Consider the following 18,357-nt stretch of genomic DNA (forward strand, 5'->3'; position numbering starts at 1 on the left):
GAGAGTGGTCAAGACTATACCTACATACTCTACTGATCTAGACTATGCCAAGGATCAGTATGATAAAGGCAAAAGCCATGGTAACCTGTATACCCACGAAATTTTATACACTTTATGGCATGACTGGATTAGCCATCCAGGTCTTTAAAAATTGATGCACATATTGCAAAAGGCACAAAGAGTTATCCCATAAAATCTCACGTTGTGTAACATGTACACAAGGGAAACTCATTAGGCTCTATTGTCCCAAGTACCACGTGATTATAGTATGTCCATGAGGGGGAGTGAGGCCAAACTGTGATCCATGAACATACTACAAATCCGTGTGACATGGTCTATATAGTAAGACTTGGCCAAATTCTTTATACTACAAAGGCCACTACCTAATAATGCTTGGGGACACAAGGATTTACATGTGTAAGGTTAATATGCATCATGCCATATAAGTGAGCATAGAAAATCTCATCTCATAATGAATACGGGTCATAAAGCAGACATATACCATCCTAAGAGATTTTGAATAAACCACCACATACATATGTGCCGTCTAGGATGGAACCTCAGAAGAGGATGAGAAAAAGATTGGGAATATATGTTGGATAGGAACATGTCTTTTTCCCACGTTTTTTAAGAGACCTTGTGCAAATATGGGTGATCAAATTATGGCCAGGTACTCGGATCGCATGACTGATGAATCCGACTATCCAACATCAGGGGGAGAAAGAAATAAGCTGGTAAAAGAGAATAAGAGAAATAAAATGGTATTTACCATCATTTTTTTGGCAAGATCCTCAGACTAGAAAATAAGATTTAAGACGTCTAAAGAATGTGATCAAATGATACAAAAGCTAGCATAACTAGATGCCAGACACATTGACCCGAAAAGAAAAGAATGACTGAGTCATACCAGCTTAGCACCACGAATTTGATGTCCTAAGAGACACAATCAAGTTGCTAAAGTGTCTATACAAGATAGACCAATAAGTTCCAAAAGATAAGAAACCTCGAAAAGAAATGAAAGGTGCATAGAATGATACAAATCCGAGTTCAAAGGAAACCAGTCCAGATAGAGAGATAAGGCTGGCCAGCTAAACATCTAAGGTACCAAACCATGTAGTTTGGGACGCCAAACTGCAAGGTAGTAAAGGTCCTGGATAATAAGATCTCAAATCTATTAGATCATGTCTGGAACACTATGGAACTACATAAGAGTGTTAACACCAATAATGTATTTACATATAAGAGAGCTCATAAAAGAAAGTAGCACTTAAGTTTAAAGATATAAAGCGAGGATCATGAACCCACGTAATAGTACTCATAAAGAATAAAGATCAGATTAAAAGAAAACGTAAGGTTTAAAGAGTATAAAGAAGAGATGGGTGTATTGGCCACATATATAGAAACGCCATCTGATGATATAGACCAGTGGATAAATGGGTCTTGTGAGGGAAAGAAAATCGTGAGATGTAGAACGTGACCAAGTAGTCAAGAGGTCGTTCACATTACTACTTACAACATTCAAAGAATGGCTTGTTACACAAGGATACTCATAGAGACCAAATGAACAGATTATAAGGAAATATGCTCCTATGTGGTGGATGCTACTACACAAACTCGAAATTGATGAAGTCTGGAAACAAAAGAAATAATGATGTAGCAAGCAGTATATTGATCACTGGATAAAGAAAATAAAGGTACCATAAAGATGAGAAAAGAAGTTCTCAAAGAATAGCATTGTTCCTAAGCTGTTCATGGACTGAATCAAAAACATCTGCAATGAATATGATAAGACTAAGTAAAACTTAGTGAATGAGTTCGATAAAGAACAATCCAAATCACTCCATATATTCTTATAAAAGAAATCCCTTGTGTTTATAATAAATCAGCACTGCAAGTAGGTCATGAGATGCCATCAAAGAAAGTGTGGACTGCGATGTTTTTCAAGTAATAAGATTATAGTATGGGACTGCAATGTAAGCACAAGCCATTATGTTTATATCAGTGGATAAAAGGAAACCATAATGGTCCAAGAGAGTGACCAGAAGTATGTCTGGTCGAGGTCAAATGGATATGGCATTGCTGAAGGCAAGAAAGATCGATAACCATGTATGAAGGTCCTTGAGTGTATTTGACTGCATATCCATAGTTTGATGAGATTATAAAACTCATTGCACCAATGATAATTAATGATATGACCTTAGACACTCATGGGGTATGGACGAGTATAGACAAGGTCTATAACTCAACATGGATCGACCAATGAAGAAAGATCGGCTATAATGGATAAGCCATTAGCACATACGGGTGATGTATGTCCGAATGGACAAAGTCATGTCCGTGAGAAGCCAAGTGATTCGTATGTGTTTGGGTCGATGACTCAATATATATTAAAGTGTCCATGGTATGGCAAAGCCATGTGACTAGAGGATCTGTGGGACATGAGAGGACTTGCGAGTAAAGTTTGATCGCAGATTAGAGGTCCATCCGAGTACTGGTCGAGTGCCATCCATCCGACCAGGACATAGAGTGGTCAGCTGCAAAGATGCACGTCTTGACCATGTCTTAATGAAGTTCCAGAAGATATGAGAGTTACAAGATAACTCAAGTTACAATTCGGCAAGAGCTATTCCTACATCAACGTTCAAGAAGCTCAAAGGACTACAAGTTCAGTCATATGATATGTCAGCCGACTTCTTCACCATGTCTACACCAACCACACGTCCATGAAATTTATCTATCAGCTTGGGATGTGCCAATTAAAGGACCAGTTCAAGACTTGGCGCCCATGAAGCTAAACTATCAAATTGTCCATGCGCCAACTTGAAGAACATATACGGGGGTACAAGTCAGGGGGAGTTCATGTGTTATACTCTTTTTCCTTATTCATGGTTTTGTCCCAATGGGTTTTCCTGGAAAAGTTTTAATGAGGCAACATTAAGCATGTTACAAGCTCTGAACCGGATGTGTCGACCCATATCAGACCTAAACCGTCCGGCCCATCAGCTATCCATCCGGCTCATTCGTTAATGACTTAGGCGAATGAAAGTTTACATTTATCTATACTTGATGTTTATCCTTTTCCATATGTATTTAGGATAAATACTATTTTCTATTCAATGAATATGATTTCTTTTTCTCTTGGTCTAAATAAGACGGTCTAATACTTGTATAAATATAGACTTTTGGTCATGAGTAATAATAAGCTTTCACGACATTTCTTTTATAACAAAAAATAATTATAAATTATAAAGGAGAGCCCTCGAACTCAAACATACGGCAAAATGATTTTTGGATAACATATATTTTAGAGCATCGATTCATAGTAAGAATATTTCATAGATTCATCAAAATAAACTTTAGAGCACCTCTGTCCAGAGCCGGTCCAAGAAATTTATGGGCCAAAAGCAAAAAAAAAATATTGGAGCTATTGATACTAACTATTTAACTATGGATAAAAATAATTATAAAATGTATAGAGGGAGGACCCTCGAACTCAAACATACGGCAAAAGAATTTGTGGATAACATATATTTTGGAGCATTTCATAGTAAGAATATTTCACAGATTTAACAAAATAAACTTTAGAGCACCTCTATCCAGAGCAGGTCCTAAAAATCTATGAGTCAGAAACAAAAAAAAATTATTGGGCCTATTGGCATTAACTAAGGATAAAAGTAATTATATAATAGAGGGAGGGAAAGCCCTCGAACACATCACCTTAGACAGCCAACTGAAATGACATAACCAACTTAGCCAAAGAAACTAAACAAATGTATGCGTCCAAAAATATACTTATTATTTCTCGGCCGGAAGCAGCGGCTTGGTCCGCTTCCACTGGCTCAGTGCGGCTCTGCCTCTATCGCAAACATAAAATAAAGTTTATCAAAATTAAATAATTAAGAAAAATAAAAAAACTTAAGAGACAGATTTTGCTCATTAATTCCTAGAAATTCTAGGTACAGATGACACTTCATTATTGGTTTATTTTTTTCGAAAATAAAAATTTAATTGTGTAATAAAATATAGAATAAGAGCATCAAATTGGGTGCACGACATGAACCATAGTTTAAAAAACTGCAGAAGTACCCCCATTAATATTTCTTTTATTTTTGTTAATAGGGTGACCAATTATGCCTCTTCAGTTCTTCCTTACTAAATCAACATCTATCGTCGACTCATCATAACAAAAAAACATCAACGACCGACGCAAATAATCCTCCGGACTGCTAAATTTTCCCGATATGCACCGTACCCCATAAAACTGTACTCACGGGTTCATATAATATTTGACATTTAGAAAAGAAAAAAAGAGAATACATACTAGTACCCCTAGTACTACTGGTTTCCATTACTCCATAGTTATAGTTATGTCTTGGTTTTGAATTGTTGAAGACTTTCTACGAAACGCTTCGGTATGTTTGTCTGTCACTGGATCATGTTGTCTATCCAACAAAACCGAGACTATCAAAGATCAAAGTGATCTGAAGAAGACATATATATGTCATGTGTTTTTTTCAATTGCATTGAAGTAAATGAGGATGGACGGGATACTGATTCTAAAATTTTAGGCGGATTTTGAAATTTCAAATGAGTACGATAACGGTAAGTATTAAGAGTTACTTCACTGATAATTTCTGGAAATTTAGAAAACTTCATTGCGTGAAAGAATGGTCTTCACAAATTTCTCAAAGTTCATATCATAAAGGGATGATCATCTGTTTGTACAGCGAACAGAAAGGAGAAAACAAAAAAGCTTTAAAACTCTTCATATAGTTTCCGCAATTGATTGAGCTTTTGTCTATGCATGTGTATGACGTGTGTACTTCTATCCCACCATTCTACGCATCACACGTGTGAAACTTTCTCTGCAAGGAATAGAAGAGAAAAAGAGGTTGGTCAATAACATATAATTCTCTAAGCTTGATGAGAAAGTGAACGAATGGCCACGAACTTCGCGTGAGTTGAAACAACAAACGTCAAAAAGGTATATAAGCTGATGTGGAGTTTCACATGAAAAGATATCCCTTTTGAACAATCCTTGGTCGATAAGAAAGAATAAGAAGATGACGTTTCAAAACTTTCACTTTCCATTAATTTGATTAGATGAGAAGCATTCCTTCTTTGATTATTAATCAAAAGCTTTATAAAAAGCTAAACAAGACTTGCTTACCCTGTGTTAAACAACCCTGACCTTGTTTTTGTCTCTGTGGTTTTTGATAATCTGAGCCAAAAGGTTGTCTCCAGCCACTTCTCTCATCTTCCGAACCAATTGATCTCTCTGAATCTTCCTTTTCTGCAACAAACCCCACATTGGATTAAAAGTAAAACACACCCGATTGAAAACCGTGTATTAATCAAGTTAACAAAGCAGAACATACCCTAAAATCATCGAAAGTTCTGATGATCAAGTTCATTCTTAAAGTATCCATCGACTTGGACAGCGACGACATCAGAGCATCAAAACTAACACGCGGCGAGCTCGGTCTAGCCGGAGAACCACCGTTACTTATAACTGAATAAAACCATCCTCAAATTAGCACTAAAAGCATCTCCAAAAATAACCTTATTGAACGAAGAAAAAATGTTATATACCTGTGAGACGAGGAGACTTGAAAGTGACGATATAAGTAGGCAAGATGTACGAGTTCATGGTAGAGCTCCATATGACATACTTTCTAGGATTCTGCACATCATCCACACCAGAATCGAATTCAATCGAGCTCGGATACGTCTGTTTAGACCCGGAGATGATCTCCTCAGGCTTCCCAAGAATCAAACGGCATAAGAGAAGATGCCTTACGCCTTCTTCGTCTTCCTCTGTAGCTTCCGCTCTGTAAAAAAAATTATCTGTTAGTACCATCACCAATCGTACATTAAAGGGAGGAGAAGATCGGACTTACGCGAAGAGGGAGAACTTAGAAGGAACGAGATGGATTCCGATTCCGTTAGACGAATCATCGTCGATCTCGCGGCTGCTGAATCCGTACGTGATGATGCGTTCGAGATCTTCTCTGGAGCCAGCGTACCAACCGTATTTCACGTTGGGATCTCCGCCGTTCTTCCTCGCCATGGCTTCCGTGAAGATGCGAAAGGCCAGAGACTTGGCTCTCGTGGTGATCGCGTTGGGAGATTTCTTACGTATAGTGACGATCGTGGTGGCGTTAGCGAGAGTGGCGCCGAAGCCGAAGAGGAAACATTTCGTGATGACGTCGTGCTCTTGGTCTCCTTCGCGGAGAAGAATCGTTGAGTCGGTGGAGGACGAGGAGGAGGCGTCGTCGGAGAGTGGATCGAGAATTTCCCCGTTGTCAAGTTCGATCTCTACCTGCGCCGCCATCACCAAGTGGAAAGAAAGTGCGAGAAAATGAGAGAGAGAGAAAAGTTTTCTTGGGGAAATGTGGAAGAAAGCAGAGTCGTCCTCTCTCTCTCTCTCTCTCTCCAACGTTATAAACGGTTGGTTACAAGCGGTGCCGTTAGTTCCATTTAGCTTGCGCAACAAGACATCTCCCTCGATCACATTTGGAATGACATTTTTACCCCTATAAGAAAATTACGTTCCGTGCCACGAGGGAATAATGGCGCTGTAACTGTTATTCTCACGCGACTATTGTTTGTTTATGGTATCGTCTTGTTCTCTCATATTTTGCGGGTAAAAAGTTAGGTTCTAATTACTTATTTACATTTTTGTTTGGGTTCAATGAATCTGTTTTCATGGTAAGGTTTTCAAGAATATTCTACAGAAGCAATATTGATGGTTGTTTCTTATGGAAGCATTATAGTAGCCACATGTAGAGGTAATAAATTCGGCTAAAAGTGGTTAGGTTTTTCCTTTCAAAGCATGCCTTGCTCAGTTGTCTAAAGTTTTGGTTTTACTTATTTGATAGAAAAATATATCTATAATTAGAATATGTAGCTCTATTATTAAAATTGTACTAAAAACTGTTTTTCAAATTAGGATTGTGTGAAAAGAACAAGTTAATATTAATTCATTAAAAAGTAACGAAGGTTGGCGTTATAAGATGAACAATATGGACAAGTTAATGACTCATGCTAATAACAACGTTGAAAATAATGAATTTAGTTAATCGTCGGTTCAACGAAATATTTTAGCGAAAAAATTTAATTATTATAGATTAATATTTGAATAACCGACGCTGGAAAATGTTTGTATTTGTTGAAAATATGTCACTGAAAGACGATTAAAAAAGCGTGTTCGCTTTCTTGTTCTGTGATATACAATAATAATAGTTTTGCTTAAATCTACATAACTTAGCTTTTTCAAAAAACAAAAAAAGAAAGCGAACACGCTTCATTGCAGGCGAAGTGTGCCAAACATGAGTTATATGGGTTGGGCTTTGGTAATTTGTCCCCTAACGAAAGCTCATTTATATTTCCATATGAAAAGGCCCGCTAAAGAATTAGGGCTGATAACGCAGTCAGAGATGTACAGTGGATACTACTGTCAAAAAGCTCCTCCAATTTCTCAGGGAATAAATCTGAGACTCGACTTTTCAATAACCGACAGTTCTGATAATATAATTGAGTGAAAGTAATACATACCGCTGCTCCCCTTCTCGAGCTTTGTAAAGCCATTCTTGGTAGGCGCCTTTAGTTTTTGTTCTTTACTGGCTAAAACCCCTCGGAAAGTTAGAACTACGTGGTCTAACAATTAATAAGGGGTAGGCACAGGACAAGTACCGACCGGCTAATTTCTGATACTTGACTCACGTTTAACTTGTTCTAGTAGTTAAATTTGTTACGTGTACTTGACTCATTTAAAATGAATACTTGTCTTTTTATATTAAAATGAATACTTGTTATACCGAAATTTGGAATACTTGTAAGTTACCTGGCTTGTTCCACTACTTACTCAAATTCAGTACTTGAATATAAAATACTTCATTATTGAATTTATACTTGCATTCGCAATATTTGAAACTCAAAATAGAAAAGATTTTGGATTGGAACTAGAATTATTAGGCTTGGGTATTTTAATAATTTTTTTTAAACCACAGATATTTATTGAGCTTTGTTTACAGTTTCATAAATTTCAATATTTATATTGATTTTTGTTTATAAAGATATAATTGATAACAACACTTATTTAATGAATATTAAGTATAATTATTATATGAAAAAAAAAGAATAGTAAGTAAACGAGTCAAGTACAGCAATAACGAAGTTTGATACTTGACTTATCCTTGTAAGTAATAAGAGTTAGATACTTGTTATCCGATTTGACGATAGCAAGTAACAGATACAAACCTAGTACTGAGTTTTTATGCCCAGCCTTACTAATATCAACAGTTATTCCATAAAATTTTCGAATCTTTTGGAATTTACATAAAATTTTTACATATGTATGCTGAATTTATTCAGTACCTTAGATATATACAGTATCTATTGTATATATCACACCATGAGATTACGAACTTTGATAGCTTCAGCTCCAAGTTCCATACCCATAAAATCAAGCAAGAAAAAAAAAAGACACACACAAAAGAAAGGAAGCAGTTAAGACAAAATAAGCATAAATAAAGTTGTTTGTTCTTGTCAAATCAATACCATTAGTGTCTTGGTCGGAACTCAATGTCAGGACCTCCACGTCTTATTTCGCCTCCAGCATGTTGGTCTCCGTTTTCCTCCGGTAGCTTAAATCTCACTCCATGTTTGATAACCGGAGGAAGAGGTGGTCCTCCTCCGCCTCTTTCTTCTCTCTTGTCACCAAGTCCCGATTCTATATCCTCTCCGTAATCTCTTCCAGAGGGTTTCTCAACATGGTCAGACCGTTTCATATCCAACCCAAACTCCAAATCACCTCTCTCCCTCGGCTCACGATCCACAGGCCGAATCTCACGGCTCTTCTTAGACGACCCTTTCTCATGCTTTGGCTGCTTGGCAGCGCGGCTTTCACGGTTGCATAGCCTCCCGAAGACACAAGCCAGAACCGACAAGACAAGGATCACAGCAAGAACTATGAAGACCGTCCCAAAGGAACCGCGTGAGCCAGAGGAGGAAGAAGAAGATGATGCAGATGGATATGGATACTGCTTAGTGTATGCGTTTGGATACACAACAACAGGCTGCTGCTGCATTTGTTGTACTCCTTGGTCTCCCATTTTCTCGTAGGTTTTGGTTTATGTTTGGTTCTTAGAGATAAAATCAAGAAATGGTATAAGAAGATGTTGAAGTTGTCAGATGTTGGGGAAGTTTACTTTGGGGTTCTTTGAGTAGAGATCAAGGAGGGTTATTGAGAAGGTACTTGTGGAACAAGAAATGTAAATATGCTTCATTCCATGTGAGATTAGATTAATAAAATCATTTTGTGGTTTCAAAGAAAGCCACTAATTAATATGTATCACACAAAAGTGACGAGTAATGAAAGGAATAAGACTAATGGGTCTGAAACCAAAGTTTTAAATTGAGAGAACATTCTTTGTTGTTTTTCTTTCTTTTCTTTTAATAAAGAGAGACAACTAAAGTGATTCTTTGTGATGTGTAAGTGAAAGGAGAGAGTTGCACTTTGGAACAATTATGTTTTCTTTGTGAGAAGATAAAGTGGGATTTTGTACAAATTTTCATCTTTTCCGAAAAAATCAAAAGATTTATGGAGTGGGCTTAACCAATCATTGACGACTCTATATTTTACATGCAATAGTTTCAAGTTCTTATATGTGCATATGTATGTGTGGTAAAATTACAAAACTATAAAGAAGTTATTTTACAAAAAAGAATACTATGAAGAAGTAATTAGTATACATACTCGCTTTATATTTAACAAGTGTATTTAGTATTTTACGCAATTCATATGCTGATATTGTTAATACGTGAATAATATCAACTGAATAACAGAAAAATAATTACTTTACATTAAAACTTATAATTCAAATAAACCTTATAAAAGAAATACGAATAATATACCCTTTGATTACATATTTATTCCTTTCCCGTTAACAGAGATAAAAACAACCTCATTTCTGAAATCAAAATCAAGACGCCATGCTAATACGGACTAATACGTAATCAATTTCGATTAGTGAGACGAGAATGGAATAATGACTCGTCTCTGTTAAGTGAAATAAACACTGAATTTTATTATGACAATTTATTTTTATGTAAATATTACAAAGTAAGAGCTATATGTATACATCATGCTAGTTTATCCTTGAATTCTTCTATTATCTTTGGTGCAATCGTTTGATATGCCTTCTCGCTAGGGTGGGCACGATCCCAAAATACGTAACGAGATGCATCCGGGCACGGAATAGGCGATGTCGTCGGCATATAACACGCATCAGCCACTTCAGTAAACCCTAATAATTCCAAATTATATAGAATAACATTTTAGTCTCTAGACCAAAAAAAACAAAGAATATTTTATTCTTGAAAATATATCTACAATGATCAAAGTATGTATTTGTTTAATAATTGAGTAATAACATATTTACCTGAAGCCTGAGGATTGTTGACGAGATCAAGAAGAGAATTATACATGTCTACGTAGGAAAACTTGGCACCAGGAAGTTTTGTCTCGAGAGTGTTAAATATCACAGATAAATTTTTGTTGAATGTATCAGCCCACTGATTTTCAGGGACTGAACATAATTTCGATATATCTCCATCAATTTTTCTTATTCCTGGCAAGCAACCTAGGGGTACCGTTCCAAGAACCGCAAACTTTCTTGCACCCATATCATATAGACTCTTGAAATAACAAAAGACAAATATTAATAAAGTAACTAGTATGTTATATTCTGAAAATAATAGCTATGTACCTTTAAGAGATTTTCAGTCCAAGTGACCATGAGATCAGTGTAAGCTGAAGTAGTGGATTGTGACCTCCCAGTCCAAAAGGTGAAAATATATCTACAATGATCAAAGTATTATTTTATGACCATGATAACATACATTATTCACCTGAAGCCTGTTATTTCCAAAAGGTGAAGACAAGATCATTGTTTCCAGCTGAGGTTAAATAAACGGCGTTTGATATAATTGCGTTTGTTTTTTCTTGGTTTCCTAAAACGCCGTTTAGTTTAGTGACATACTCTTTGAAATCTTTCACCTGATCTGGCACCCATATAACTCCCTATATACACTCATTCCACAAGGCATACGTACACTAAATGAGTGATAATTAAAATTCATAACACAGTTAAAAACTCTATTCAAAATGTCATATTTACTTGTGGCTTGGCAGTGCGTTCATCGAGTCCGGATCCACCGGATGCGAAGCAAACACCGGTCGGGAGATCATTGTTCGAAAGGTTTGGGATCATGGTAAGCTGGTAAGAGTGGTTTTAAACTCAAACCTTCGGCTGTACAAATAGACTACGATCAAATAACATATGGTAAAATAGAAATTTGATTAGTAGTAAGATCATGACTATTATTGAAAGTAGTTTTATCTAACTATTATTTTAAATAGATGTTAACGTTAACATATATATATACCAATTAGATCGGAGAAAACTCTTCCATTTCCAAATCTTCCTGTAGCTTTTCCGCCTACAAAATTTCTACCATACGGGAAGTAATTGCACTTGGAAAGAGTGGTGAGGTTGTTGTTATTGCCGGTATCGAGTATGGAATCTCCAAAAGCGAAGAGTGCAGAAACATTTGCATTTCCTGAAATTCCTTGAGGATGAGCATGACCAACAAAAAAAAAGCAAACACAAGCCAATGCTAGTGTTAATAGCATTGTAAAAATTAAAGAGAAAATTATATTTTTGGTATCAATTTTATATGTATATTCAACGTCAAAAGAAGGCTAGTATTTATATACGAAGAGTTCAAAGAAACTTCACGTCCAATTCAACTGATTTTGACAGTAAATTTTGGAAATCAACTCAAATTGACCCAATGAACTTTTGTTAGAATATCTAGTATTTACTATAATTTTGAATACACATAAGGAAAGTTACACTTTAGTCAAGCAATGGATATGAATGTTGATTTAAAGTTTTTTTTTACTATTGACTACCCGTGGGCTTCCAGTTCGGTCCAATTTGGTTTTGGTTAGGTTCCAATTTTTTCGAATCGGATAATTCAGTAAATTTAAATATTTTTATAATTCAGATAAATTTAAATATTTTTTATAAAAATATGTAAATCATTCTGTTCTTTAGGATATTTCAGATAATATTAAATATTTTGACATAAAATATTTAAATAATTTGATTTATAAATAGTATTTTCAGAATATTTGATAATTTCAAAACAAAATATAATTAATATTTTTATTACATAAACTGCATTTCAAATATTTAGATACCCATACAATTTTCAGTTTGGTTTTAGAGATATAGGAACTGCTCTAATATTTATGGACATTGGTTCAATTTTGGTTTGATTCTGATTCGTTTTTTGGTTCTCGGTATATATCCCCAGGCCTACCATTAACTATCCAGGATCTTTTACAAGTTATCGTCGTTGGAAATATCCTCTAGTCAAAATCAGGGATTATTGATTCATGAATGTTGATGGCTAGTATAAGAAAGTAAATCATTGACTTCAGTTTTAAAATTGAATTTGAACAGTAATCCTCAAAATGGTTAAATGATACTCCCTCCGTTTCATATTAAGTGTCGTTTTAGAGAATTTTTTTTGTTACAAAATAAGTGTCATTTTCGATTTTAAGTGCAAAATTTATTAATTTTATGCAAAATTTATTTTTCGATTGGTTGAAATATGGTTAGGTGTATAAGTAATAGTGTTTTTTTGTAGGAAATGTACAAAATTAATTGTTTCCTTAATATGTGTGTCGAAACCTAAAACGACACTTATAATGAAACAGAGGGATGGCAACATATCCATGATTCATATACACTACAAAATATTTATTAACAAATTTTTCAGCTACCGTATTTGTAAAGTCCAAATGATAAAAAAATTAATAAAATGATAAAATAATGTTTTTAATAATTTTTTTTAAAAAATCTATAAAATAGATGTTCTTAACAGTGTCACAAATTAATAATTATATTATATGAATTTTATACATAGTAAGTTTAACATTATATTATTAATTTTCAAAATAAAATTCACCTTTTATTTTTGTTATTATTTAAAAACAACTTGGTGTTTTCGTAAGAGTTGAATAAAAATATTTACATTATATGATATATCTGTAATAAACCAAAAATCTAAAGTGATTTAACACAAATGAAACGAAACTCAAACCTATAAATTAAGTTTAATCAACATATAAAATTAAGAAAACATATAATTTTATTTTCAATAAAATATTTAAAATTATGATTTTTAAGAAAATATATTTTAATAATATAGAGTAGTTCCAACTTTATTTATTTATAGACTTTTTTTTACTGTATTTTTGCAATCTTAATTTAATTTTATTGATAAAAATGGAAATTTCAATAATAATTTTTTTAACATCCATATCATAAACCAAGGACACTATTTTTTATGACCATGATAACATACATTATTCACATCACATGATACGAATCATATGACCAATATGTTCAGATTTCCTTGCCGGGGTTTGATTCTTTTATACAAAATACAGTTTTGTTTTCATTTATTCAAGCAAGTGAAGGTGGTGTCGCTGGCATATGTACGGTACGACCTTAGAGCATGTCCATTCATTAAATTTCTCAAAGTGGGTATCTAAACAAACAAGTACTATATTTTAGTTTTATTTAATTTTCTGTTTAAAATTTTATACTGAAATGAAAAATAGATAGACATGAAAGTGGCATATAATAGAAGAAGTATCTCATGTGTATCTTATAAGTTCTCAAATGAGATACTTCTTCTTCTCTTTCATCTTCCTTTTTTATGATTTAATTTTTGATAGAAATATAGATACATTTTTTTGTTGGACGTGCTTTTAAGGAGCCAAAACTTAGAATTGAACCAAGAGCTCTTGGTCTAGTGGTATTGGAACTCCGGCTGGAGTGCCCGCCCTGGGTTCGAGTCGCTTTGGCCACCTTCCCGCCTATAACCGTGCGTGTCCGGATGGAAGGCCTCGTGGGGATTAGTCTGGGCTTACCGCCTGGGAACACCACGGTCACCAAAACAAAAAAAAACTTAGAATTGAAATGAAAGAAGTAAAATGCAGTTTAAGAAATCGATATGCCCTAATTAGACCTTTTATATAGATAAATAACAATTAGAGGGACGTCTACACTCCGTTTAAATCATTTTTTTGGAAAAAACTTCATATAAAAAAAAACTTAATTTGCTTATAATCACTTGTGGATTACATGAACGCATGTCTAGACCAATTTTTATAACATTGATAAAATGTGACAACAGAAAAGACAACTAAAGGAGTAGATAACTTCGATGTTACACGATATATGAAGAAAAAAATCAAGCGAGTTTCTCCATGCATGAGTTCTTCTATTATCTTTGGTGCAATCGTTTGGTATGACTCCAGCAAGTAGGGATGACAATCAATGACCTGGACCGTGGGCCTGGCTCGTAAAGGCTCGCTGCGGGGCAGGATAGGGCCTCCATTTGGTAAGCCCGCAAAATTGCGGGCCTCGCGGGACGGGTCGAAAGCGGGATGAGCTTAACCTGCGGGATTTTGAAGACCCCAACCCTAAGTCCCCATTTTTGTTTTCGCCTAAAACATTGAGAGAGAGAGAGAGAAGGCGACTCGACGTTATGTAGCTCGGTGATGGTGGTTTCAGGGTCGATGATGCTTCTGGTCTCCCAAGTGCCTTCGATCTGCACCGGTGGATCTTCTTCGAGTCATCATAAGAAGTTTGAAAACTCACTTTCCACCGAAAAAGAAGATCTAGTTCCCGCCATGGGTTCTTCCTAGTTTTGTCTATATGCATTTGTTTACATTATCATACATTTTGGAGTTTTAGGTTTCAATATATCTTTAACTGACTACTATTATTCTTATTTGCAAAAGATGAAGTTGATGGTGAAGAAGGGAAATTTTCATCTTTTTGTCGCTTATTGGTAATAAAGATGAAGAACAAGAAGTGTGATTGGTGTTTTCTTTTTATTTATTTTTGGGATTAGCATCTTTGATTTGGTGTTGGTTTTATTTAATATTGGATTTAGAAAACTAAAGCATTTGTTATGAACTTATGAGTTATAATATTTGGATTCAGCAACTAAAGTATTGTTTATTTTTAAAATGTTTGGAGTTTAACAAAAGTAAATAAACTAGTGTTTTGATCCAACTAAAATCTTCAACTAACAAGTGTATTGTCTTATCCAGTTCAATCCTCGACTAAACGCACTTACTGATACGTCATGAAACTGATAAAGCGTCTTGAATCATATCTTGAAGCGTTTAGGAGCCATATGTACGTTTGTAATTTTATGTCCTGTGGGCCGATCCGCAAAGGCCTACATGTTTTGCGGTACGGGTTTGGTCAGCCATTTTGAGGACCACAGCCCGCGCAGGCCTGACCCGCCGTGACCCGCTCGAAGACGAGCCCGCTACGGGATGGGACGGGACGAATCAACCTGTTTGACATTCCTATCCGCAAGGGTGAGCAAAGTCCCAAAACATGTAACGAGATGCATCACGGAATAGGCGATGTCTTCGGTATATAACATCCATCAGCCACATCAGTAAACCCTAAGAATTCACAAATTAAATACAAGAACATATTATCCTCTAGACCAAAAAAATAAAGAACATATTAATTATTCTTGAAAAGATAACAAAAATGATCCAAATATATTTGTTTAATCATTGAGTAACACGTTTCCTGAAGCCTGAGGGTTGTTGATGAGACCAAGAAGAGAAATATACATGTCTACGTAGGCAAACTTGGCACCAGGATGTGATCTGGCACCCACATAACCCCCTATATTTCATAATACATCCCCTATATATTAATTGAGGAACATTTGAAAAGATGTAACCTCAATTTTGTATTAATTAAAATAGGCCCCAATGCATAGGTGGCACTCAATTAGGTAGTCAATTACATTCAATTGAAAAATAAGTAGGTCCACATTTGATTTTTATATGTTGTTAGATACATAAGTTGGTCAAACTATATGATATAATGATATGATATGTTATTTTCTTTCCTTAAATCAAACCTACGGAATTACCATAAATGACTAATATATATATGACAATTAATGATTTTAATAATAAAGATTTGATAACAATTTATATCTCCTCCATCATTATTTGTTTAATTTTATATTATTAAAATAAATTAAACAATCAAATTAGCTATAAAAGTAAAATTTAGATTTTTTCGTATATGTTATATTTTGAATTTTTAAAAACAACAATAAATGACTAAAACTATTAAAATTATTATGTTAAAAACTAATGATCAATTGTTTAACATTTTTATTATAAGAAGATACACATGATTTTAAAACCATATGAGTAAAAAATATCATTTAATAATAAAATATAAATATATATCTAGATTAAACACTATATACCATAGGATTACATAAATATTTTAATATTAAAAGTTTCAATGAATTTTCAAGAACATTTATAAATTATAAACTTATTAAAGATTTCAGATTGAAAATTTTGTTATCGATGATTTAAATATGTTGTTATAAAATGATATGAATGATCATAGAACCGTATGATTATAAATTCTTATTTAATAAATAACTATATAAAATATACTATTCTTAGAAAAATAGGTTGGTCCATCTTAACTTATATTACACTTTTTATTAAACTAACTATCGAATTGATAAATAACGTACCAAAAAATGTTTTGCACTTTCCTTAAATAAAAGCTACGAAATTACCTAATATGATTAACATATATGTGAAAATTAATTATTATGAATAATAAATATTTGATAACAATTTTTGTATCTTAGTTCTTTTTAAAATTTTATATTATTAAAAGATATTAAAAATCACATTAAATATATAATAAAAAACATTTATATTTTTTTATATGTTATATTTTAAATTTTTCAAAACGTCTATAAATTATTAGAAATTTGAAGATCACCACTCTTAAAATTTTGTGATCAATAGATTATTTTTTTTGTCATAATAAGTTACAAATGATCATAAAATTGTATTAATATGAACTTTTATTTAATATTATAAGTAGATACACATGATTTTAAAACCATATGAGTAAAAAATATCATTTAATAATAAAATATTAGACTATATACCATAAGATTACATAAATATTTTAATATTAAAACTTTCAATGAATTTTCAAAAACATTTATAAATTATAAACTTATTAAAGATTTCACATTGAAAATTTTGTTATCGATGATTTAAATATTCAGTTATAAAACGATATGAATGATCATAGAAGTGTATGATTATAAATTCTCATTTAATAAATGACTATATAAAATATACTATTCTTAAAAAAATAGGTTGGTCCGTCTTAACTTACATTATATTTTTTATTAAACTAACTATCGAATATTCGAATTGATAAATAATCTACCAAATATTGTTTTTGCACTTTCCTTAATTAGAAGCTACGAAATTACCTAATATGATTAACGTGTATATGAAAATTAATTATTATTAATAATAAATATTTGATAACAATTTTGGTATCTTAGTTCTTTTTTTAATTTTATATTATTAAAAGATATTAAAAAAATCATATTAAATATATATTAAAAACATTTATATTTTTTCTTATATGTTATATTTTGAATTTTTCAAAACATCTATATATTATTAGAAATTTGAAGATTCTCACTCTGAAAATTTTGTGATCAATAGATTATTTTTTTTATTATAATAAGTTACAAATGATCATAAAATATAACGCATATGAATTTTTATTTAATAAATATTCAAACTAAATAATATATATATTTATATATATATATATATATACTAATGATTTAAAGCAACAAGATTGGCTGATCAATTTAGTTGTCCAGTTGAAATCTTTCAAAAGTATGTGAAAGACTAAAGTCAAAGTAAATATGAATTTAGAATAGTAGTTATATTTTACTAACCAAAATACCGAAAAAAACCGAACCGAATCGAAACCAACCCGATATCTGGATTGAACACCCCTAATCCAAATGAAGCCAAACTATTGTTTCATTCTCCAAAATATAATAAAAATAATAACTTAATTCCGCGCAAGGCGCGGGTCTTATCCTAGTAGTTACATTAAAATGAATGATAATTAAAATTGATTATACAGTAAACTCTAAACAAAATTGATTGGTTGAACTGTAACTGTATAAAATTTACTTTATAATTTAGTTTGTAGAATTTTTTGATTTTCTTTTAAGAGATTTAGCTTTAAAATTTTTTGGTTGTAACTTTAAAAGCTAATATAAAGCATGATTGGTGGTTTTTAAGACTATAGATAAAAATTAAAGCTAAAGTCATTTGATACAGTTCAACCAATCATCCCCAAAATCTCATAT

General features: G+C 33.0%; 2 protein-coding genes and 1 pseudogene across 5 annotated transcripts; all 3 read right to left on the reverse strand.

Moving 5' to 3' along the window:
- Positions 1 to 4,620: 4,620 nt before the first annotated feature.
- Positions 4,621 to 6,648, reverse strand: LOC106358116 (probable inactive poly [ADP-ribose] polymerase SRO2). Of its 3 annotated transcripts, XR_007326136.1 has the most exons (6): positions 5,901 to 6,647; positions 5,593 to 5,831; positions 5,379 to 5,512; positions 5,171 to 5,293; positions 4,952 to 5,037; positions 4,621 to 4,865 (listed from the first exon to the last, which is right to left on the reverse strand). XR_007326136.1 is itself a non-coding variant. In XM_013797861.3 (5 exons), exons 1-5 carry the CDS (start codon positions 6,332 to 6,334, stop codon positions 4,839 to 4,841), a joined length of 936 nt encoding a protein of 311 aa, XP_013653315.2. In that variant the 5' UTR covers positions 6,335 to 6,648; the 3' UTR covers positions 4,621 to 4,838. The 3 variants fall into 3 exon arrangements, 2 of the variants coding, with proteins under 2 accessions (XP_013653315.2, XP_013653316.2); XM_013797861.3 differs by lacking the exon at positions 4,952 to 5,037 and having other exon boundaries at positions 5,192 to 5,293; positions 5,901 to 6,648; XM_013797862.3 differs by lacking the exon at positions 4,952 to 5,037 and having other exon boundaries at positions 5,901 to 6,643.
- Positions 6,649 to 8,292: 1,644 nt separating this feature from the next.
- Positions 8,293 to 9,424, reverse strand: LOC106358117. Of its 2 annotated transcripts, none has more exons than XM_013797868.3 (2): positions 8,563 to 9,424; positions 8,293 to 8,438 (listed from the first exon to the last, which is right to left on the reverse strand). In XM_013797868.3, the coding sequence occupies exon 1, from the start codon at positions 9,114 to 9,116 to the stop codon at positions 8,565 to 8,567; it is 552 nt and encodes a 183-aa protein (XP_013653322.2). In that variant the 5' UTR covers positions 9,117 to 9,424; the 3' UTR covers positions 8,293 to 8,438; positions 8,563 to 8,564. The 2 variants fall into 2 exon arrangements, with proteins under 2 accessions (XP_013653322.2, XP_013653321.2); XM_013797867.3 differs by having other exon boundaries at positions 8,293 to 8,444.
- A 722-nt stretch (positions 9,425 to 10,146) lies between these two features.
- On the reverse strand, positions 10,147 to 13,088 carry LOC106358118 (annotated as a pseudogene).
- Between the last annotated feature and the right edge of the window lie 5,269 nt (positions 13,089 to 18,357).

This window comes from Brassica napus, chromosome C7 (assembly GCF_020379485.1).
Source record: "Brassica napus cultivar Da-Ae chromosome C7, Da-Ae, whole genome shotgun sequence".
Taxonomy (NCBI): Eukaryota; Viridiplantae; Streptophyta; class Magnoliopsida; order Brassicales; family Brassicaceae; genus Brassica; species Brassica napus.